The 23,333-nt window shown below is 39.1% G+C and overlaps 3 protein-coding genes across 7 annotated transcripts; 2 read left to right on the top strand and 1 right to left on the bottom strand.

Annotated features, from left to right (window-relative positions):
• Positions 1-2,531: 2,531 nt before the first annotated feature.
• LOC129727240 (mitochondrial import inner membrane translocase subunit TIM14) lies at positions 2,532-3,189 on the bottom strand. The gene is made up of 3 exons (XM_055684847.1): positions 3,061-3,189; positions 2,759-2,998; positions 2,532-2,705 (listed from the first exon to the last, which is right to left on the bottom strand). The coding sequence occupies exons 1-3, from the start codon at positions 3,061-3,063 to the stop codon at positions 2,592-2,594; spliced, it is 357 nt and encodes a 118-aa protein (XP_055540822.1). The 5' UTR covers positions 3,064-3,189; the 3' UTR covers positions 2,532-2,591.
• A 46-nt stretch (positions 3,190-3,235) lies between these two features.
• LOC129727239 (40S ribosomal protein S3a) lies at positions 3,236-9,605 on the top strand. Of its 5 annotated transcripts, none has more exons than XM_055684843.1 (13): positions 3,236-3,636; positions 3,728-4,037; positions 4,326-4,661; positions 4,720-4,753; positions 4,939-5,023; positions 5,217-5,249; positions 5,705-5,761; positions 7,505-7,549; positions 7,753-7,817; positions 8,109-8,152; positions 8,352-8,402; positions 8,844-8,881; positions 9,089-9,605. In XM_055684843.1, exons 1-3 carry the CDS (start codon positions 3,296-3,298, stop codon positions 4,485-4,487), a joined length of 813 nt encoding a protein of 270 aa, XP_055540818.1. In that variant the 5' UTR covers positions 3,236-3,295; the 3' UTR covers positions 4,488-4,661; positions 4,720-4,753; positions 4,939-5,023; positions 5,217-5,249; positions 5,705-5,761; positions 7,505-7,549; positions 7,753-7,817; positions 8,109-8,152; positions 8,352-8,402; positions 8,844-8,881; positions 9,089-9,605. The 5 variants fall into 5 exon arrangements, with proteins under 5 accessions (XP_055540818.1, XP_055540820.1, XP_055540821.1 ...); XM_055684845.1 differs by having other exon boundaries at positions 4,816-5,023; XM_055684846.1 differs by having other exon boundaries at positions 4,326-4,753; positions 9,089-9,150; positions 9,366-9,605.
• A 4,139-nt stretch (positions 9,606-13,744) lies between these two features.
• Positions 13,745-17,097, top strand: LOC129728864 (uncharacterized). The gene is made up of 3 exons (XM_055687329.1): positions 13,745-14,125; positions 14,260-15,612; positions 15,766-17,097. The coding sequence occupies exons 1-3, from the start codon at positions 13,745-13,747 to the stop codon at positions 17,095-17,097; spliced, it is 3,066 nt and encodes a 1,021-aa protein (XP_055543304.1).
• The last annotated feature ends 6,236 nt before the right edge of the window (positions 17,098-23,333 follow it).

Below are 23,333 nucleotides of genomic sequence, written 5' to 3'. Positions count from 1 at the left end.
GGGATTGCTATTTCCCAAACCAACATAGCAACGCCCGGTGCGGTTGCCGTGTTATGGTGGGAGTTGCCAAACTAGCTTTAGAAACTTCAATTTAGCCACTAGTGGGCTTGCTCTAACATTACGTCAAATTTCATATTTTATACTTCTACTAGCTGACCCGGCAAACTTTGTCTCGCCTATTTTAGTGTTTAATTTAATAATTTTGAACATTTCAAATTCATTGATTCCATGCGATTTGTTTATATCGTTTGAAATTATTGGTTTTATCGGAATGACTTTTTCGACTTTTGGCTCTGTACAAACTTTGTACAAATATATTGGGTGCATGTAAGGTATTTTCGTTGTTTTCAAAAAACAAAGTGAACATCTTCGAATTCAAAATGGTGTCCAGGGTCAATGCTTGGCTTCTTTACATCATTTCGATTACGGACATATCCATATGTAATAGTATTCGGTGATTTACGGCTGTTTCCCAGAAGTTGCCATTTTACAATTCAAACTGGCGTCTGAGGTCAATTTTTAGCTCTAGCATCATTCTGGTTCCGGAGATACTCATATTGGGTGGTATCTGGTCACTTTAGGCTGTTTTCCGGACACCGGAAGTCGCCATCTTACAATTCGAAATGTTGTCTAAGGTCGATTTGTGGTTTCAGTGCATCATAACAATTTCGGAAATACCCATATTGGGTGGTATTTGGTAATTTGCCACTATTATTCAGAAACCGGAAGTTGCCATCTTGGATTTCAAAATGGCATTTGGGAACAATTTCTGGCCTTAAAGCGTAAATCTGCTTAGAGAAACACTCTTATTGGGTGGTGTTTTGTCATTTGTGGCTGTTTTCCAGAAGTCGTCATCTTACAATTCAAAATGTTGTCTGAGGTAGATAGGTCGATTTGTGGCGTCAGTGCATCATATTAATTCCGGAAACACCCATATTGGGTGGTATTTGGTCATTTGCCGCTGTTTTTCAGGAAGCGGAAGTCGCCATCTTGGATTTCAAAATGGCATTAGGAGACAGTTTTTGGCCTCTGAGCGTCATCCTGGTTAAAAAAACACTCATATTGGGTGGTATTTGGTAATTTTCGGCTGTTTTCCAGACACCAGAAGTCGCCATCTTACAAAAAATGTTGTCTGAGGTCGATTCGTGGCTTCAGTGCATCATAACAATCCCGGAAATACCCATATTAGGTGGTATTTGGTCATTTGCCGCTGTTTTCCAGAAACCGGAAGTCGCCATCTTACAATTCAAAATAATATCTGAGGTCGATTTGTGGCTTCAGTGCATCATAATAATTCCGGAAATACCCATATTGCTATTTGGTCATTTGCCGCTGTTTCTCAGAAACCGGAAGTCGCCATCTTGGATTTCGAAATGGTATTTGGAGACATGCCAGAAGAAGGAAGTGTGTCGAAATATTATGGACATGCTTGTTGCACCTAAAAAAATCAACTTGCCAAGTTTGGTTATATTTGCTTGACTGGTTCTCGAGCTGTGCGAAATTTGAGTTTCATTTGTATGGGACCCTTCCCTTATAGAAGAGGGAGGGGTGTCAGACCATTATGGATATATTTGTTACCCCTAAAAATATTCACCTGCTGAATTTGGTTCCATTTAGTTGGTTAGTTCTCGAGATAAGCAGAAATTTGTGTTTCATTTGTTTGAAACCCCTTCCTCAAAGAGAGGGAGGGGAGTTGAAATATTATGGACATATTTGTTACCTCTAAAAACATTAACATACCAAATTTGGTTGATTGGTTCTCGAGCTGTGCGAAATTCGTGTTTTATTTGTATGGGACCCCTCCCTCATAGAAGAGGGAGGGGTGTCAAACCATTATGGATATATTAAATTTTGTTACCCCTAGAAACATCCAACTACCAAATTTGGTTCTATTTACTTGGTTAGTTCTCGAGATGTGCAGAAATTTGAGTTTCATTTGTATGGAACCCCTCCCTTCCAGAATAGGGAGGGGTCTCAAACCATCATAGGAACCTTTCTCGGCCCCTAGAACTCGTTCATACAAATTTTCACGTCGATCAGTTCAGTAGTTTCCGAGCCTATATGGATCAGACAGACAGACCGGACTGCATTTTTATAGGTATAGAAGATAGATAGAAGCGTTTATGAAAATCTATTTTTACAAATAATAAGTTTGAATGAGAAAGGTTGGGTCTGACCGCTAGGTGGATTAATTAAGGTTTTATTATAACCATAAGAACATGTAAGCTTGCAAACGATTTTTGCCATTACCATGTTTCAACAACGTTTTTCGTTGTTGCATCTGCCACCGACAATATTTTTACCATGAAAACATCGTCAGTGACTTCTAAATGTATGGAAAAAATGCTTGGAAAAATGCTGTTAAGATATATAACAGCCCCCCTTTTTCATGGTAAAAATGACAAAAACATTTTTTATTGTTCTGGACAATGATATTTACACCCAAGCACTTGGCACATGAACAAAATACAGAGAAATACAGTTTTTTTTCAATGGGTGCATACAGATTTTTCAAAATAAAATCTGGCAGCTCTGCTACACTATTTATTAAAATTTCAGTTCAATATTTACAAATTCTTTGCTCGTGGTAGCTATTTCGCATTATCCAAGAAATCTTTTGCCTCATTTATTTTAGCAGCTAAATATGGTGAACCTCCACGATCTGGATGATTTAGTAACATAATTTTTTTATGAGCATCTTTGATCTAAAATTTCCGTTCGATAAAATAATGTTGCATCATTAGCAATAATTACGTACCTTCAGCTTTGATGCCGACGGGCTAATACCTAGTATAAGAGCGGCCTCTCTTTTATTCATTTTTGGATCAAAGCCTCCGCGATAGTATTTGGAATTAGCCATCGATTTAGCGTCAAATTTAGGCAAACTTTGAAGCGCTTCCTGCATTTTGCTTGCCGCATTAGGCATTTGACGCAGCAAAGCCCGGCCACCGAAACCAATTGCGGCTAGTCCCAACCCTGCTAGAATTACGGATGTCGACTATACATAAACACCATTTTGAATATAAGGTCATTGTCAATCATTAATAAAATTAGATATACCATTTTTGATGAATAAAGCACCCACAAAAATATATTTCAGCTGACTTTTGATTGTAAACAAACAGAACAGTGGAACACTGTCAATCAGTCGGAAGTGAATTTACGTGCGTTACCAAAAAAATGATAGCTGTATGTTTGACAGCTGCGTTGTACTGAAATTTCAGTTCAGCGGAAATTCAGCGTCAAACTGTCAATCGAGAGCTGTTTCCGTTCTTTTTGATCGTGAAGTGTAATCATGGCGGTCGGCAAAAATAAAGGCACCTCGAAAGGAGGCAAAAAAGGGTCGAAAAAGAAGGTTGTGGACCCGTTCACTCGCAAGGATTGGTACGATGTGAAAGCCCCAAACATGTTTTCAATTCGCCAGGTTGGTAAAACCTTGGTAAATCGTACTCAGGGCACTCGAATCGCTTCCGATGGTTTGAAGGGCCGCGTGTTTGAGGTTTCGCTAGCTGATTTGCAGAATGACAGTGATGCAGAGAGGTCCTTCCGTAAGTTCAAGCTAATAGCTGAGGATGTGCACGGTCGGAATGTCCTGTGCAATTTCCACGGAATGGATTTGACCACGGATAAACTGAGGTAAGCGTAACGAGCGTTTGATTATATGCTATTGTTGACAATTGATACTCAGTAGAATTGTGTTGACGCGTTGAATTTTAATGTATTCCAGATCCATGGTCAAAAAATGGCAAACGCTGATTGAATGTTCAGTCGATTGCAAGACTACCGACGGTTATCTGTTGCGTGTTTTCTGTATTGGTTTCACCATCAAGGATTCGGCATCTCAGCGTAAGACTTGTTACGCTCAGCATTCTCAAATCAAGGAAATTCGAAAGAAGATGACTACTATTATCACACGCGATGTGACGAGTTCCGATCTCAAAGAGGTCGTTATCAAGTTGTTACCGGACTCGATCGCTAAGGATATTGAGAAGGCGTGCCAGGGGGTATACCCGCTACATGATGTCTACATTCGAAAGGTAAGTGATCCGTATCTTCCGAAGACGTTTTTATACCCAAAAACTTACTAAAGCATGCTGGAGAATAGCGTGCATTTTCTTAAAATTATTTTATTTGTTCGAGATATGTATATGTCAAGTGTTAAACTTTATTCAATGTTAATTAAGTAAGAAATTCATATTTCTTTTGGTGTTGGAACGCTGCTTCGCGCGATAATTTTATTAAAAATGCTAAACAAGTACGTGTCTTTCATGGCCACTAACAACAGATTTAATTTTTTTTTCGTCGATTTCTTTACACTTGTACAGGTAAAAGTCCTCAAGAAACCTCGTTTCGATCTGGCTAACTTGCTTGAGCTACATGGCGATGGTGGTGGCAAAGGTGCCGAAGTTTCGACTGGAACCGCTGAAGGTGGCGTTACAATCGATCGCCCAGAAGGCTATGAACCGCCAGTACAGGAATCGGTTTAAACAGCATTAGCATTATAAATGAATAATTTCCGCTTTGAAACCAGCAAGTGAAGCGTAGGGTGCGTTAATGTGGGAGAAAAGTTCGTAAATACAACTTACATCTGTTGTACATGGAAAAAATTGTTGTTATTCTTAAATGTTCCCCTTAGTGTTGTCTTGATAGCGTTAATGGCAGTAAGTATCGTTGAAATTTACATTTTGTTAACTAGTTTTAATTGCAATTTCTTTACAGATTACATTAAGCAAACATCTCTTAAGAATAAAAGGTAAATAACTGATATTGTTTATTGTTGCATTTAAATTCAATGATGAATCAATCTTAAATTAGTTATTTCTCGTCTCTGACTATTCGAATGTGAAAGAGATAAACGATATCGACTGAAAATTAAGTTAAGCAGTCTATCTGCGTCATTTAGTTGAAATAACTCGATTTAAAAAAGATTTTTTTCAGAGACCTGCGAAATGTGAAGAGCTGACAATTAAATTATGAGCCAGTACAAATAAAGAAATTAGCACCTTGGTCTACTAACAAAACGGTAAGGTTAAACATTTTATTAGATTATTATTTCAATGCATGCTTCCCGAAACTAACATGTTTTATTGGTAAATTATTTACAAAAAAAAAATCCAGAACCTTTATTTAATACGGAACAATTTATACTTTTACTAATACATCTGTCGATTTCAAGATGAACTAAATTAAACACTAATAACAATTTTTTTTTTCAGAGACCGCTGACTGAAAAAACATTTTTGCAAAAGGTAAGTAAACGTTCGCCTCTACTTTATTAATTTATTTGGGGGACTTGTTAACCCTGGAAAGATAGTCATATTGTGATGTGCGTATAAGATAATCATAAGTCAAATTGATTCACAACTTTCAAATCATTGAAAATGCAAGTTTTTCTTCATAATTCTTCCTTTCATAACGAACATTAGATTTTGTTTTTTTTTATTTTACTGATTAAGAAAAAACAACGCGCTGTTAGAAACGAGTGGGCAAAATTGCTGAAAGTGGAGAGTCAAATTTACGCAGACTATCTTTCCAGTGTTAAAATGACATATCAATGATGATCACCAACTCAGCTCGCTATGATAGAAACATGAAGAAAACTTGTTCCTATAATTCCTACGCATTAAATTTTCACTGATGACAACAGATTTAAACCGAAGTAAAAGCGTTAATTTCCGATGATTATATGATGATTTTTTTGCAGAAACTCATTTGGATAAATATGGATAAACATTTATGAGATTTTGTTTCGCAAACACGGGTAAGAAAATTGTAAATAGGTAACACTAAAATAATTTCTAAGCAACGTGAACACATGTACATGTACATTAGACTGGGACACGGTTATATGGGAAAAAAGCGATGCTGTTATTTTTTCGCTTCCATGCACTTTTCGTATTCCTTATGGGTCCTAAAACAACCGTGTAACTTTTCAGATCGATTGGTGTAACTATATTTTTGCGCCCGATTTTTAAAGTTTTCATACGATTTTATATGGGAAAATCCACTTTTTCAAAACTTATTCTCTAGAGATGTCCAGTTGGCTCCTAAAAATATATCGATAAATGATATTTGTAGATAATTTTCCTGGGAAAAACTCTTCTGAAGACCGTAAGACGCTACGATGCTTGTAGAAAAAGTTATTCACCTCAAACTGATTGAATGTCTGACGAACGGCTCACAATTAAATTTTTCCAGCAATACTGCTACAGCATGCTGCTATTGCAAACTTGCTTAAGGATGAGAAATAATTTCACGTGGAAGTAAGCTTTAAAGTGTAATTTTTGCTCATAGTATCTTCGAAGAAGCCTCTAAGATAAATTTTACACGAGATCATTTCTTATCACATGATTGAATTTGCAACAGCAGCATCCTGCAGCAGTATTACTAGTAAAATTGAATAGTGAGCCGTTCGTCAGACATTCAATCAGTTTGAGGTGAATAACTTTTTTTACAAGCATCGTAGCGTCTTACGGTCTTCAGAAGAGTTTTCCCAGGAAAATTTTCTACAAATATCATGTATTGATATATTTTTAGGAGCCAACTGGACATCTCTAGAGAATAAGTTTTTGAAAAAGTGGATTTTTCCAAATAAAATCGTAAGGAAACTTTAAAAATCGGGCGCAAAAATATAGTTACACCGATCGATCTGAAAAGTTACACAGTTGTTATAGGACCCATAGGGGCCGTTCCTAAACCACGTGGTCATATTTTGATGACTTTTTATACCCCTCGTACCCCGTGGTCTTTTGGCCAACCCCGCCCCCCTTTCCGGCTTTAACCACGTGGTCTTTTCATTTGTCAAGTGCCAAAAATGCACTTTGCTCCATGGTAGGTAAATTTTTAATTTTTGGTATTAAATTTCTAGTACATTCTATATTTCGGAGTAAAAGATGCAAAAGCTTCATTCTTGACTTGGTGGCAAAAATAAATTATAAGTCAGGAAAAAAGACCACGTGGTCATTTCGTTAACCCCCCCACCCACGTGCGTGGTCTTTCGTGGTCTTTTGACAGCCCCCCCCGTCACCCCTTTTATTGACCACGTGGTTTAGGAACGAACCCATAAGGAACTTGAAAAGTGCATGGGAGCTAGAAATTATTTTTTGTCCCACCCTAATGTACAAATTGCAAATACCATAGATTAATCTCTAGAGGAACTCGTTTTATGACGTTATCTTGAACAGTGTCCATTATCGACAAAGCTGCTTTTGAAGTTGAAAGACACTGATTGCTCATTTTACATTAAATGGTTTTGTTGTAGTAACCAAGACTAGAATATTTCAATTATTGGTTGGCGTTATTTTTCTTAAAAACTAAGCAGAAGCAAATAGGAATCGTGAAAAAAAAGAAGCGGTTCTTTCAATAAAATAAATATTTTAAAAGCTCATTTTAAGATTTATTTTGAGTTTTCGCATCAAAAAGTATCATACGTGTTACTTTTGTTACAAACGAAGATATGCCATTTAATATGTAAATCGTGTTACTAATGTTTATTTTTTTACAGGTGGTGATTCAACAAATCAACATTTTGATCAGTCTTCATATAAAAGTAAGTGTCCTAAAATACAATATCAACTTAATCGCTTTAATAACGTGATGATTACATACTCAGCTCGCTATGATAGAAACATGAAGAAAGATTGTTCCTATAATTCCTACGCATTAGAATTTTTCTGAGTTTTTTTCAAGAAATTTATAATTTAACGTGAGCGCATATTTTATTCACATGATTTTTTATGTTCACTTTTACAGAAATCACAGAAACCGTAAAAAAATTTAAGTTGGAAAAAAAACGTATCGTCCAAAAAGATTATAAGGTAGGTAAATTTAACAACAATTGGCCTTTTTTTTATTACACTGCTCACACTGTCAAAGTTTATTTGAGTTTTATTTAATTGAAAATGTGTGTAGTTTCTAATGATGATACCGATGACGAGACTTAACCCAAATCAAATGATGTCCAACGTTTTTGTCTTTTACAAAAACGCGATATTACGGTCCGGGTAAAGATTATACTGGCGACTGAATCGTTGAATTTAGTTAGATGAACACAAGAAATAATATTGGTCATATAAATTGATTATATATAGAACTATTATTTTTTACAGGTGTGGATTCAACGTTTGTACGCATGGATTACTCATCAACAAAAGTAAGTATTCGGAGATACGGCATCAACTCAGTTACTTAATCAACGTGATGATTACCAACTCAGCTCGCTATGATAGAAACATGAAGAAAACTTGTTCCTATAATTCTTACGCATTAGAATTTAACTGAGTCTAATCGTTGAAATCGCATACGAAAGTACTTCAATACTTTTGCTTATATGATTATGTTTATATTTTCAGAAATTACGATGGAAGTAGCTTACAATATGTATCCTGCATGTAGATGATAAGGTAATTGTTCAATGATATCATAAATGCATTAAAACTGGTTTATTTTCGACGTCGTGTTGAATGAATGAGTAAAATGATAGTAGTAGTTGAGTTAAAAATGTAGTTCGCCAAATTATTTTCTATAGATTCAAAGTTTAAAAGACTCATATTTTTACATTATGTATTATCGATTTAAAATCGAAATTGAATCAACTTAAATTTCATGTTAATATGGTATAAGAGCAGTGCAAGGTGAAATAAAACTTGTTATTTCCAATGTTGATACCGATGACGAGACCTAACCCAATTAAATGATATCCAACGTTTTCGTCTTCTACAAAAACGGGATGTTACGGTTCGGGTGAAGATTATACTGGCGACTGAATTGATTTATTTCGGATATAAAGAATGTCAGCCATATGAATTGATGATTTTCTAAGTATTTTTTGTTTTCTTTTACAGATTCACGGTTAAATATAGTGGTTACTCTTTTTATAAAAGTAAGTATTCGAAAACACTATGTAGTCAGTAAAACTTATATCGTGATGATTTCAACTCAGCTCGCTATGATAGAAACATGAAGAAAACTTGTTCCTACAATTCCTACGCATTTCAATTTTACTGAATCAAAATTATGAAATGTAAAGAGGATGTCGCATTGATTTACAAAGTATATAACAAAGTACTTTTTTATTGAATGTTTTCAGAACATACTAACAGACGTACAAGGCGAAATTCTCACTGTATGAACAGTCATGCTAGAGTAAAGGTACGTAATTTTAATCAATATTTCGAAACATTTGCTCTTTATTGATGATACCGATGACGAGACTGAATTGATATTTGGTATCTGATATATTCGTGTTTTACGAAAATAAGATATAAAAAACTCAATCAAGATTATACTGGCAGCTGAATCCATTTTATTTTATTATTGCTCAGCACCTGAAAATAAACTAAAATTTAACATAGGATTTTTTTCAGATTTTCAGTATTGATATTGAATTGTTAACAGTGGAAACGACAACAGCAAGGCTTGTTAAACCCGTAATGATATGATCAGCGAGGTGATTTGTCAGAATGACAAAATAAACATACGTTAATGGAATATTCGACTGTGTTAATAGGTTCGTTAATATGGAGCAAGTGTAATATTGAACGATTGAAAAACATTTTATATAGTTGATAGCTATTCTTCTTAAATATAAAATATATTCGCGAATACGAAGTTAGTTTATGAATCAAACCGTGATGATATTGTCCAGTAAGGTCGAATGGGTGAACATCTCGATTAGATCCGATTTGAACAATAATTTCGATACGAAATATTCATTAGTACCGTTCGACCTCCATTTACTGCTCACTTTTTACTTCAAAAAATTTTTTCAAGAGAAATGTAATGTTACATTACTCTACGTCCATTACATCAACCGATCGTGTGGAACGTTTGTTGTAAATCTCGTGTCTAAATATAGCGGCATAAAAACCAAAGAAGTGAATCAAAAGAAAATTGCTGACAAGGTTTAACGAAATGTCAAATTTTTATTATTATTGACATCGCCGTCAACATTTTCGCGTTTGTTTGTTATTAATAGCGATCCCAGGGCCTCTTTTTTGCATCGTAAATCGCAATATCGTTTCTCTGTTCTGCATAGGTTGGCCTGACCCACTGGAATAAAGATATTTGCTTTAAAAGTTTTGGCTATGAATTGTTGCTGATTTTTTTTTTTGCAAATCATCAAAATCAACAATTCAGAATTCAGATGAGTCAGATCATTCAATTTATGCTAAAAATAGAAAAATAAAGCCTTGGTTCTATATTCCGATTTTGAACTCGACCTTCTGTTTATTAACCCTACCCCCGCGGAGAAAAATCAGTTTTTACATCGAAAAATGATAGTCAAACCTGTTTTTGTGCGACTCGTTTTTGTGCGAAATTTATTTTGTGCGTCTTTTTTTATGCGATTTTTTTTTTTTTTGAGCGAATTTTTTTTTGTGCGGCATATGAAAAAGGACCTCTTCCGACAACATTTTCAGCCATTTAGTTTTTCCGATTCTTGGAATGAATTCCAAATTCCAAGTGTTGCGTCCAAAAATTACTATTTGAGCCAGTTTTACGTAGGAAAAGTCACGAATTGCTTGCCTACGAAGGAAAGCGGTTGAAAGGATTAGTATGTTTAAAAAAGTTTCGTTTATCAATCCGATGTTTTAAAATTGTTCTTATAGGTGTTCTAAATCAGAATCAAAAACTTTCGAGTTTTTTTCAACTGAAAATTTTTTTCATGCGGTCCCTATCCACCGCATAAAAAAAGTTTTTTTTTTCAATAATGCTGTGGAAATATTATTTTGTATCTGCACGTGGAGTTTCAAATGATTTTTTTATGCGATTTTTTTGTGCGGTCCCTATCCCTCGCACAAAAACAGGTTTGACTGTATTCAAACTCTTATTACTCAGCAACCGCATGCATAATTGGCACAAACAATATTGCATATTGAAGATCAATCTGGTTCTATATTCCGAGCCGAGACTCGAACCTACGACGAATGGCTTGTTAGGCCAGCATCGTACCTCAGGACCAGCGGGGAGAGCTAAAAATGCTAAAAATATGGGTTTCAAATGGACTGACAACGAAAAACGAGCTAAACTTAACTAAAATTGCAAGAAATAAGAAGAAAATAGAGAGCTTAAACTGAAATCGCATAAATGAAGCACTTCTCTTCGATTTGATAAAAAGTTTTTCACTAGAAAATGCTACTAAATTTTAAATGAATAAGCTGAACAATTCGAAATACCATTTGATGTTATTTTATATCGTTTAAAACCATGTAAACTTTCAACTAGATCTTATTAAATCGTGAGCGGTAAAGGGAGCCTGGTGAGCGGTGAACGGACTCATATGTATTTTATTAGCGGTGAAAGGGGCCCCTGGAAGTAAATACGTTTCAACTTATTCACAAAGAGTTTTCCGTTAATTAATTTGGTCGGTATTCTTTTGTGAAAAATACGTTTAACTGTACTAGCATTTGAAACAGGCTAAAATATTTTTGATAAATCGACATATCTGAATCAAGTTGAAAGTTTTCGAAGAATGCATTAGAAAAGTGTCTAAACTTGCATTGAGAACTATTGACAAAATTAAATTTGAGATTGTACACTAAAAAAAATCATTTTAAAATTTTATTTAGGAAAAAATCGGTCAGCAGATTTTTTTTTTAAATAAGTTTTTTTAAATAGAAAATTTTGTTGCCTGAAATTCTTCTTAACTAATCACAGTTGGCTCGAAATTCTTAACAAATCACAGTTCCTAACAAAAACATTTTTATATTAAACGTAGTTTCGAAAAAAGTAGGAGATTGTACCCAAGACACGACCGCATACTGACGTACTATACAAACTCTTAACAAATACTTTGTTAAGAGTGTTGCATTAATGAGTCATAAAGTGTTGGCAACTTCGATAGTGAATATCACAAAACCCACCGACACACCCCTGTCGGTATTTAACAACATTTGCTGCATGGGAGGGCCGTGTAGTGACAATCAACAACACACGGCAGAGCTGTCATCATCACCAGTGCATCATCGAGGTCAATATCCGAAAGCTAACAGCGGCCGAGTTTCGCGATGTTTCACCTGAGGAGGAGCGGAGTTCGTTGGCGCCGGTGGCGTCTTATGCAGAACAAAACCAACGAGACGACGGAGAAAGAAGCCATTACAACCCACTACTTGCACCAGGAAACAGCTAGGATGCTGAATACCCAAAATTTGAATTATTAGAAAATATGTAATTTAGTTAGTTGAATAAAAGTTTTTTGCTTATGTAAAGACTGTGCTTAAATAAAATTGTAGTTTTCGGATAGTGAAGTGACATTCATTTTGGTAGCGAAAACCCCCAAGAGAAGCAACGGTGCTTCTAGCAGAAATAAAGTGAAATTGCCGCCAGAAGAAATTGTTCACGTTTACGGTTTTCGGATACAGTCCACCTTAAGGAAACAGAACCAACCCCGGGAATCTTTGGAGTTGTTCCCAAACATTTTGGTCCTTCGAACCGGATCCTAGGGAGGATTTCGGAGGAATTAAGGCGATTAAAATACCGCGCAAGGGCGCCATCGTTATTTTCGCACAATTGGAGGTATAAGGTGAACAATTACCCGCCATCGTGATTGCATTGGAGCAAGGAAGCGTCCTTTACTTGGCGACAAAAGTTAACTTTGAAGGAGTTCGGATTACACTACCAGCAACTAACGCAATTATTCAACGAGCAGCGTGAAGTGGCTGTTCTGTTTCTGTTCTGTTTATTCACACTTCACTTTACGCTACGGATCTGCAGCGACAGGAAACCTACTCGGAACGGGCTTGTTGTCCTGGTTTGTCCAGGTATTTAAAACCCAACATATATGTCCTGCCGTTGCTAGGCTTTCTGCAAAGTCTACACAAGTATTTTCCTCTATATTACATACGTTTGCCGCAACCCAATATTCGACGGGTGCCGACGGCACGAGTGGTAAAAACGCAAGGTGTATAGTTTACCACCATAAGCTAAAAGGAAAGGATACAACGAATCAAATTCACCTTACTATCCCAGTAAGTAATTTGGACTTACCTGCGTACAATCACTTAGCTGCGACGGCGACTCTGCTGATTGAATTCGACACTACCAAGCTACGGTTGTCACTGCATCGATCAGCTGTTCTACACAAAGGCGAGCAGCAGCACACAGCGCGCACTGAGAGATTGATTGGTATCGTCTCGACAGCTGTTTTCTCAGGTCAGTTTTTTATTACACCAATCGTATATGTCTAGTCGAGGCTAGTTGTCTGTTTACTACAACCATACTTTTATCGGCACGGTTGGGTTGACTGTATCAATGTATTGGATGATGTCGATCTCACTGTTATCTGAGTGATTTTGAATTGGATATTAAGTGCGACCACTGATAGACTTGGAGCATTTTTTTGGAAATAAGCTGCAATTACTGCTTGTTAAGGTCAGTTAAGCCGGTATATGTCCGGCCGAGGTCGGACTTTATATTGTTACTACATATAATATTTCTTTCGACACTGTTTGGATGGGAATTATCGTCGCGCAATTGGAGTGAGTGACTGCATTACATTAATCGCAATTTAGGCGTTAGGAAAATTGACTCACAATAAGGCAGGTGCAATAGCGGAAGATTGATCGCACTGGGTTTCGCTAAATTAAAATCGTTTTCCCGTTGGAGTATTTTGTAGAGATCGCAACAAATCCTGTTTCGTCAGGTAAATATAGAATAGCTCTACAGTATATGTTCAGCCGAAGTTGAGACTCTGCAGATTACTGCATCCAATTTACCGTTTTTAAATCCCTCTGTTAAAACCGTTGCAATGCCGTCGACGACATCGTCCAATTCTAAAAAATCTCCAGCGCTTAAGACGCTTCAAACAAAATTGAAATCGTATCTCCACATGTTTAAAGATATCGGTGAGTTTGCGCAAGCGTTTAGTGTTGAAACTACTGCTAGCCAGGTGACGGTGCGACTCGAGAAGCTAGAAGAGTTGTGGGAGAAGGTGAATGACGTCATCATTGAAATTGAAATTCACGAAGACTTTACGGCAGAGGATGAAACATATATACAGCAGCGGTCGGAGTTTGGTAATGAGTATTATAAGGTAAAATCGGTACTGTTGGACAAGCTTAAAGAATTGGAGGCCATTAATGCTTCCCTTCGCGCCAATGATACGACGCAGCAACCTACCGTTGAGCATGTCCGTCTCCCACAAATCAAGTTACAAACTTTTGATGGAAATATTGATGAGTGGTTGAGCTTTCGGGATCTGTACACTTCGTTAATTCATTGGAAGGCTGATTTACCCGATGTTGAGAAGTTTCATTATTTAAGGGATGTTTGGCTGGCGAGGCGAAGGCGCTGATAGACCCACTTTCTATAACTAGGGCAAATTATCAAATTGCATGGGATACGATTACGAAGCGGTATAATGACAGCAAATTTCTCAAACGAAGGCAGGTGCAAGCACTTTTTGAGCTACCATCGTTAACGAGGGAATCTTCCGCCGAGTTGCAAGCCTTGTTGGAAGGGTTTGAACAGGTCGTACAGACATTGGATCAGCTTATTCAACCAGTAGATTACAAAGATATGCTGCTGTTGGACATTTTATCCACACGATTAGACAATGCAACGAGACGGGCCTGGGAAGGATATTCCTCAACGAAGGAGAATGACACGGTGAAAGATTTAACTGAGTTTCTGCAAAGAAGAGTACGAGTCCTTGGTGCATTACACACGAAGCCCACGGAAACTAAGGCAGAGTTTTCGCGGCAGTTCAGGAAGGTTTTGAATCCACCTCGTCATAGCCACAACGTAACTCAAAATACGACTGAGAAATGTGTGGCGTGCTCAGAGTCTCATCTGTTGTATCAATGCTCAGCGTTTCAGCGGCTAACGGTTTCCGTTCGGGATAAATTAATTCGTACGCACTCTCTGTGTAGAAATTGTTTTAAAAGAGGGCATAGGGCCCTGGATTGTCCATCAAAATACGTATGCCGCACCTGCAAGGAAAGGCATCACACCTTGGTGTGTTTCAGAGCTGAGAGCAATCATGCTGCTAAGGAAAGAGTGGGCAAGGATAGTGGTACTACTAAGGAGGCTAGTACATCGGTTACTCAAGTGTCTGCTAATGTATCGGGTCATCGAATATCGTCCGTGCTGCTAGCTACAGCGGTCGTTTTGGTGGAAGACGACCAAGGCTTTCGTTTTCCAGCACGAGCCTTGCTGGATTCCGGTTCCGAATGCAATTTTATGACAGTAGGTTTGGCGCAGAAAATGAAACTCAAATGTCGAAGGTTCGACGTGGCAGTATGTGGAATTGGCGAATCTACTTCTAGGGTAAAACAAACGACAAATACTACCATCAAGTCTCGAGTATCAGAATTCTCGCGTAGGATGGAATTCCTACTGTTACCGAAGGTCACAGCAAATCTCCCAACAACAAATGTGAATTTGGCTGGATGGAAAATCCCGACAGGTGTCGAACTAGCGAACCCAGCCTTTTTCGTATCGAAGGCGGTCGACTTGGTGCTTGGCATACAGCATTTTTTTGCATTTTTTAATACCGGAAATGAGGTTCGGTTGGGTGAAAACCTCCCGATGCTTACTGAGCCAGTCCTTGGATGGGTAGTTTCCGGGGCGGTGGATAATTTCCAGCATAGTTCGGTTACTTCCTGCAATATGGCGGTCGGTCTGGAAGAATTATTAAGTCGGTTTTGGTCCTGTGATGAGATTGGGTCTCCCACAAATTATACTCCGGAAGAGTTACGCTGCGAGGAGCAGTTTGCTCAAACTGTGTAACGAGGATCCGATGGTCGGTACACAGTTTCCCTACCCAAGGTTGAAGGCGCATTGGCAAAGATTGGCGAGTCAAGGGACATCGCATTTCGGCGACTGCTGGGATTGGAACGTAGGTTACTGAAGGACACAGAGCTGCGGCAGCAATACGATCAGTTTATGGAGGAATACCTACAACTGGGACATATGCGTAAGGTAGAAACGCGTTCCCTAGAGCAAGTAACTCGCTGCTATTTACCACATCATCCGGTGGTTAAGCAAGAGAGTACTACTACTAAGGTTAGGGTAGTATTCGACGCGTCCTGTAAAACGGCAACCGGAGTGTCGCTAAATGATGTACTACTGACGGGGCCGGTAGTACAGGAGGATCTTCGATCGATTATTTTGCGGAGTCGAACGAAGCAACTCATGTTAGTTTCTGATGTCGAGAAAATGTTCAGGCAAATTGAAATTAACGCAGCGGATAGGCCGCTTCAAAGCATTCGGTGGCATACAGATAGCAGCAAGAATGCCGAAACCTATGAGCTAACCACGGTGACGTACGGGACCAGGCCCGCACCGTTTCTAGCAACCAGGACTTTCAAACAACTCGCTATGGATGAGCAAACACATTTTCCTCTCGCAGCAAGGGCTGTGGAGCAAGACGTGTATATGGACGACGTTTTGACTGGGGTCGATAATGAGGAAACAGCATTAAATTTAGGAATGCAGTTAGAGGAAATGCTAGAGAAAGGCGGTTTCCGATTGAGGAAATGGGCCTCAAATTGTCCCTCAGCCTTGCAAGGCATGTCAGAGGACAATCTAGCACTGATAAAAACTGAAGGATACCAATTAGATCCCGATCCAGCGGTGAGAACGTTAGTGCTCATCTGGCATCCAAACACGGACGTTTTAAAATTTCGGTTCAAGATACCCGATCTAATTAAAGGCGAAACATTAACTAAACGAAAGGTCCTATCGACCATCGCTACACTTTTTGATCCGCTTGGCTTGATTGGAGCGGTGATAACAACTGCTAAGGTGTTTATGCAGTTGCTGTGGTGCTTGAAGGATGAAAAGGATAACCGATTGGGGTGGGATCACCCCCTACCAATGAAAGTTCAAGGTGATTGGAGATATTTTCACGGTCAGCTACTATCGTTGAACGAGCTGGTGATAAGTCGTTGTGTGATTCGACCAAAAGCAGTCTCTGTGAAGCTGCACGTGTTTTCAGACGCGTCCGAGCGTGCGTATGGAGCGTGTGCGTATGTAAGAAGTATAGATACAGGAGGAAATGTTTCAGTCGCACTACTCACTTCCAAATCTAAGGTGGCACTGCTGCAATGCCAATCCATACCAAGGTTGGAATTGTGCGGGGCACGCATGGCGGCATAACTGTCGAACCAAGTGGTTGAGGCTATAAAAATGGACGTGGAAATGACCTTTTGGACAGATTCCACCTGCGTCCTACAATGGATCAAAGCTGCGCCGTCAACATGGTCAAATTTTGTGGCTAATCGGGTAGCAAAAATCCAAGCGCTTACCGAAAACAAGACATGGCGGCACGTTCCAGGATTAGACAATCCTGCCGATCTCATCTCTCGGGGAATTAATCCGAATCAAGCTCGAAACAACGAATTATGGTGGGAAGGCCCGGCATGGCTCAAGGCAGAAAGGGATCATTGGCAGCCAGCCGAGTCAATCGCAGAGGATGTAAGCAGAGAGGCTCGTCGTACGGTAGGGCATAGCACAAGTCAGCAGGTTGCATTTAGCTCTTGGTATGTGCGGAAATTTTCGACTTTCACGGCGCTTGTGAGATGTACCGCATACTTCTGTAGACGTTTGAATCGTTCCAAAGGAGTTGAGCGAAATGAGCAGAGTGGCTTCTTAAAGGCATCGGAGCTAAAATTGGCAGAACAGGTGTTAATGCGTTGCGTGCAGAGGTTTTTGTGGACGAATGGAAGGCACTCAAGTGGTTCAGTCGTACAACGAAACTCGCCGTTACGCTGGTTTAATCCAGTGATGTCAGAGGAAGGGTTGATTCGAGTTGGAGGACGGCTAGCTAATGCATCGAAAAGCGAGGACACTAAACATCCTGTAGTGCTACCAGCAAGACATCCATTCACGAGGTTGCTCCTCGAATATTATCATCATAAACTACTACCTGCAGGTCCGCAGTTACTGCTTGGTGCAGTTAGATTGAAATACTGGCCATTCGGTGGTCGTACCGTAGCACGACAAATTATACACAATTGTCAACGATGTTTCAGAGTGAAACCAAAACCAATTCAGCAGTTTATGGGAGAATTGCCAGCAGCACGCGTGACCGCTGCCCGACCATTTTCCAAAACTGGAGTGGATTATTCTGGGCCTATTCATGTTCGCCCGGGGCCTCGCCGCACAGCTGTTAAGGGATACGTCGCAGTGTTTATTTGTATGTGTACAAAGGCAGTACATTTGGAGTTGGTGACTGACCTTTCACCGGAATGTTTTTGAAACCATTGCGCAGGTTTATCGCGAGGAGAGGTAGATGTTCGGGAATATTCCCTGATAATGGTACGAATTTTATTGGAGCCCGAAACCAGCTAAAATTATTGTTCGAGCTGTTATCGCAATAAGGAACATCAAGAGCGCGTGACTAAGGAATGCGGTAACGAGGGAATTTACTGGCACTTCAACCCACCTAGTGCCCCTCATTTAGGCGGTTTATGGGAAGCGGCAGTCAGATCGGCTAAATTTCATTTAGTGCGTGTTCTCGGAGAGCATGCTGCATCAATCGAAGACATGTGCACTCTTCTGGCTCAGGTTGAAGGTTGTCTTAATTCGAGACCGCTGACACCCATGTCTGATGACCCTAACGATTTTGAACCGCTGACTCCAGGGCATTTCCTAATTGGAACGTCTCTACAGCAACTCCCAGACCCAGATTATGCCACTATACCCATTAACCGACTTAGGCATTGGCAGGTTATTCAAAAGTAGCTGCAGGAGTTTTGGAAGAGGTGGCACTTGGAGTACCTAGCCCAGCTGCAAGGAAGAACCAAGCGTTGGCGGCCGGCAGTTTTAATTACCGAAGGGCAGTTGGTCGTGATACGGGAGGAAAACCTACCACCGATTAAGTCGAAGCTTGGTAGAATACAACAGGTACATCCTGGAGACGATGGAGTTGTGACAGTTGTCACATTAAAGACTGCAGCTGGATTATTGGAAAGACACGTCGAGAAAATATGTTTACTTCCCTCATCAACAGCAGTAGAGGACAACGCCCAATAGTGTTGACGCAGCATAGCCCGTTCACCTGGTGCGCAAAAGGTTTTCTTTTTTCTTTCAGAACACACGGTAGAGCTGTCATCATCACCAGTGCATCATCGAGGTCAATATCCGAAAGCTAACAGCGGCCGAGTTTCGCAATGTTTCACCTGAGGAGGAGCGGAGTTCGTTGGCGCCGGTGGCGTCTGATGCAGAACAAAACCAACGAGACGACGGAGAAAGAAGCCATTACAACCCACTACTTGCACCAGGAAACAGCTAGGATGCTGAATACTTAAAGTTTGAATTATTAGAAAATATATTATTTAGTTAGTTGAATAACAGTTGTTTGCTCATGTAAAGACTGTGCTTAAATAAAATTGTGGTTTTCGGATAGTGAAGTGGCATTTTGGTAGCGAAAAACCCCAAGAGAAGCAACGGAAAATTGCCGCCAGGAGAAATTGTTCACGTTTACGGTTTTCGGATACAGTCCACCTTAAGGAAACAGAACCAACCCCGGGAATCTTTGGAGTTGTTCCCAAACAAAGTCTACTATTACTTGCTCAAATCAAGAAACCCTTAACTAAATGAACGCTGGAAATCTACTGTACAACAATAAGTTGCAGTGTTTCATTGTCCCAACGACTGGAAGAAGAATACATTCATTTTCTGAGTCCTTCATGAAATCTGCATGGCGTTGATTAAAGTCTCCATAAATATGGATTTTAGCTTCAGGAGGAAGTTGTGACAAAATTTGTTCAGTAATTTGGAAGAAGGTTTCATAAGTGGTTTTGTGAGCCTGGTCAGGAGGAAAATACACTGAGGCAAACACGTGTATTTCACCTGCTATGTGGGATTTAACCCACACATGCTCAAATTCCTTAACTTTTGTTGTTTTGATAGTTTCGGAACGATAGTTAGACGAAACAGCTATCAATACTCCGCCGCCTGACTTCTTTTGGGACTCAACAAAATTCCTATCATCTCTGAATACATTATAGGCGCTACCACAAATTTCTTCACTTTTTATACTTTCATCCCAGCTGGTTTCAGTAGCCAGAATAATAGAAAAGGATGCGCTAAGTAAATTTTTATAAATTTCCTTCATTTTTGCAGGGCTTCTCATGCGATTGAAATTTTGACAATAAATCAAAATTTCATTCGCATTCTGTTTCAGTGAAGAAATTTTGGGAAGTAGGTCGATTGACTGAGAATAACACACCACTTCAATGTAATATGGTCCTACTTGGAGTAAGAGAACATTGGCACGTTTTGTGCTATGCTGGAGTATCAAATATATGTCTGTGATCGGGAACCTCTCAACCTATTTTAACTAAGCAACATCCCGAATCGTCACGATGACATCAATCCCTATACTCACATGATAAGCTAGCGTCCTACCATCTGAGCTACATACACGACGTTAGAAAAGGTTTTTGTTATTGGCGTAGCAAATATTGCTAAACATGAATGAGAATAACAATAATGAACATTCAAAGAATAAACATGCAGCGATGCTACATATTCGGATTTTTGTGCAAACGAGCTGTTGAGGTGCTATCGGTTTTTTTTTCGCACACCAAAAAACGATATCACTCTCTGAACAGAATGAGAAAGCTTTTCCAAAGTCTAGCGATTGAGGCCTTTAAAAAATCACAAGGGTTGTATGCAAAGCCACGATCGCAAGGTTGACGCAGAACTACATAAGGTTGTTTGTTGCATTACTTTCATTAAATATGTTTAAAATTTTGTGCAAAAGAGAAGTTGAAATGCTACCGAATTTTAGTTTGCACATACAACACTAAACAGGAATGAAAAAAACACTATACAACGCAAACAACTTTCAACAGTCAAAGTGCATGCAGATTAAAATAACATTTTGCTTTTAATTCCAACGCAAAACGAGAAAATAATAAATCTTCAATAATTTGTTTGTTGTCCTTATAAGGAGTGTTGTTCAATCTATATCGGATTTAATGTTGATCGCATCTGTGTGTTACCCCAACAGAGGAGATTATGGCATTTTTCTGATAACACAGTTGATAGCTCTTCTGACTCTGAAAATTCGACACCCCATTTACTTTGAAAGACAGCATTCCAAAACGTTTGTGTGTTGTCAAAAAACGGCAACTTTTCTTTAGCGGAAGTGCCGGGTAATGTACTACTGATGCTGCTCGCTACTGCACAAAGGCAGCTTTTACTAGACCGCTGCACCAGCTGGACCAAATATCGCTGCTGATGCTATCCGCTGCCACAGCTGCTGCTGTTAAGTAAGGATTGTTTTGGTCGCTGTCTAGAATTAATATGAGCAGTTTCGGCTGAAACAGGCTCTTATATAGGCCAAATTGTACATTCCGAATTACTAGGTCTATAATTATGTCAACCGTGCTTGAAAAGCAATCATATAACGACCAATCAGAGGTCGAATTTTTCGTTTTGACAAGGCTTGACAATTTTCAATAGTACAACAGTAAGAATAATAAAATTACAATTTTCCGCATTTAGGAAGATTCTTAGGAGATTTTCCAATCTATTGCTGCAAGAACGAAGGAAATCCATCGAAAACTAACCGATTTATCAGCATTTGAAATTGGACATATTTTTCACTTTTTCCGGTTTTAGATTTTTATTTTACATCCCTATGTAGCCGAATTTTATGAGAGACGTAGTTCTTCCACAGACTAACAGACGTAACACTGGAACCTAGCTCCATCGCCACAAAAAACGGTCATTACAAATTTTCAATCGAATAACAGTCATCGCGAAAACGTCGTCATGCAGTAACGCTGGCGCTGATGTCGAAATACATGACGCAGCGCGAACACGACAGCAGATGGTGCTAGTGTTACTAACGTAAAGTACTGGAACCATCCAAACGATGATTTTATTGAAAATTTGTTCGTCGTGTTATGTCTGTTAGTCTGTGGTTCTACGTTAAAAAATGGATGATTTTCTATTGCTTGTTTAGTTGCCATAGGAAAAGCAGTTTACTGTTAAAAATCGGATATGATGCTGACCGCAACCTCTGTGCTACCCTGACAGTAGGGGAACAAGACACTCTGACGACACACTGAAAAAGCTGTTTTTCCTTTTGAAAATTTAGACGGCCGCAGCAGATTTCGAATATCAGGATCCAGCACAGAATGCTTGCTTGTGTTGTTTCCAAAATAAAGCAAAGCTTCATTGCTGAGCAAAGTCCTCGGCCTCGATATGTGACCTGAGATATTCTGTCGACCGTTTTCGGAAAAGCCGGCAAGCGACCAATCAGAGGACGAAATTTACGTTCCAACAAGGCTTGACAATTTTAAATAGTACAATAGTTCGCATAGTAAAGCGACAATTTTCTGCATTTGAGCGGATGTGCGTATGATTTTCTAATCGATTGCTGCAAGAGTGAAGGAAACCGGTTGAAAACAAACCGACTTACAAGCATTAAAATGGGACAAATTTCGTCTCCTTTCCGTCATAGATTTTCATTTTAAACCCCTATGTAGCAGACTAAAAAAGTCGTCACAAAATTGTAAGAAATCAACTTTCGGAGAGTTTTTTAGTTCGATAACTTTCTGGTTTCCAGAAAGTCGATTTGAAAAAAGCAAAAGCTAAGTTAATCTTTCAGGCCTTTGCCAGGGACCTGTTATACATAAGTCTCTATTCATGCAGAGAAAATAACGATCGTCTGGGAGTCCTCCTGCTGCACTTGCAATACCAGTGAGGAAGCAGAGTGATCATATTTTGGTGTGATAAAATTATTTTACTATGTGGTAAAATGTATTGTATTGTATGTATTGAGAGGTAAAATGCGCAATATTTCAAACTATATAACGTTGCATAGAATGTTTGTCGGTTTGTGAGAATGGAATTTTGTGCCTATCAGGTTATGAAAAAAATTGCTGCAGAAATGAGCTGGAATTTTACATCGGGACTTTTTTCGAGGAGACCTACTGTTAAACGAAATTCGAAAAGTCGATTTCCATTGGCATCCTAGTGTTTATGCTATGCGATGCACAACAAGTCAAATGTTGGTTTGTTTAAATAGCATGTGCGTTGCGCGGTAAGCGGCATTGCTAATGATAGCAGGAAAAAAATTCATATTTTACATTGTCCTCTCCTATTACTCATGTCACTACTACAATGCATGTATTGAGAGTGAGTGACAAAAGCACGCCAAATAACTGTTTTTTAATCCCGTTTTACAACATGACAGTCATTGATTTATCAATGTCCATCTCCCAGATGGTCTCGAGGTACGATGCTGGCCTAACAAGCCAGTCGTCGTAGGTTCGAGTCTCGGCTCGGGAGAGACTGTTAGTGTCAGTAGGATCGTAGCGCCTAGCTCCGCAATGGCTGTGAAGTCTGTGTATAACAAACAGAAGGTCGAGTTC

The sequence above is a fragment of the Wyeomyia smithii genome, chromosome 3 (genome assembly GCF_029784165.1).
Source record: "Wyeomyia smithii strain HCP4-BCI-WySm-NY-G18 chromosome 3, ASM2978416v1, whole genome shotgun sequence".
In the NCBI taxonomy this organism is placed as follows: Eukaryota; Metazoa; Arthropoda; class Insecta; order Diptera; family Culicidae; genus Wyeomyia; species Wyeomyia smithii.
This window is presented reverse-complemented; position numbering and strand designations above follow the sequence as displayed.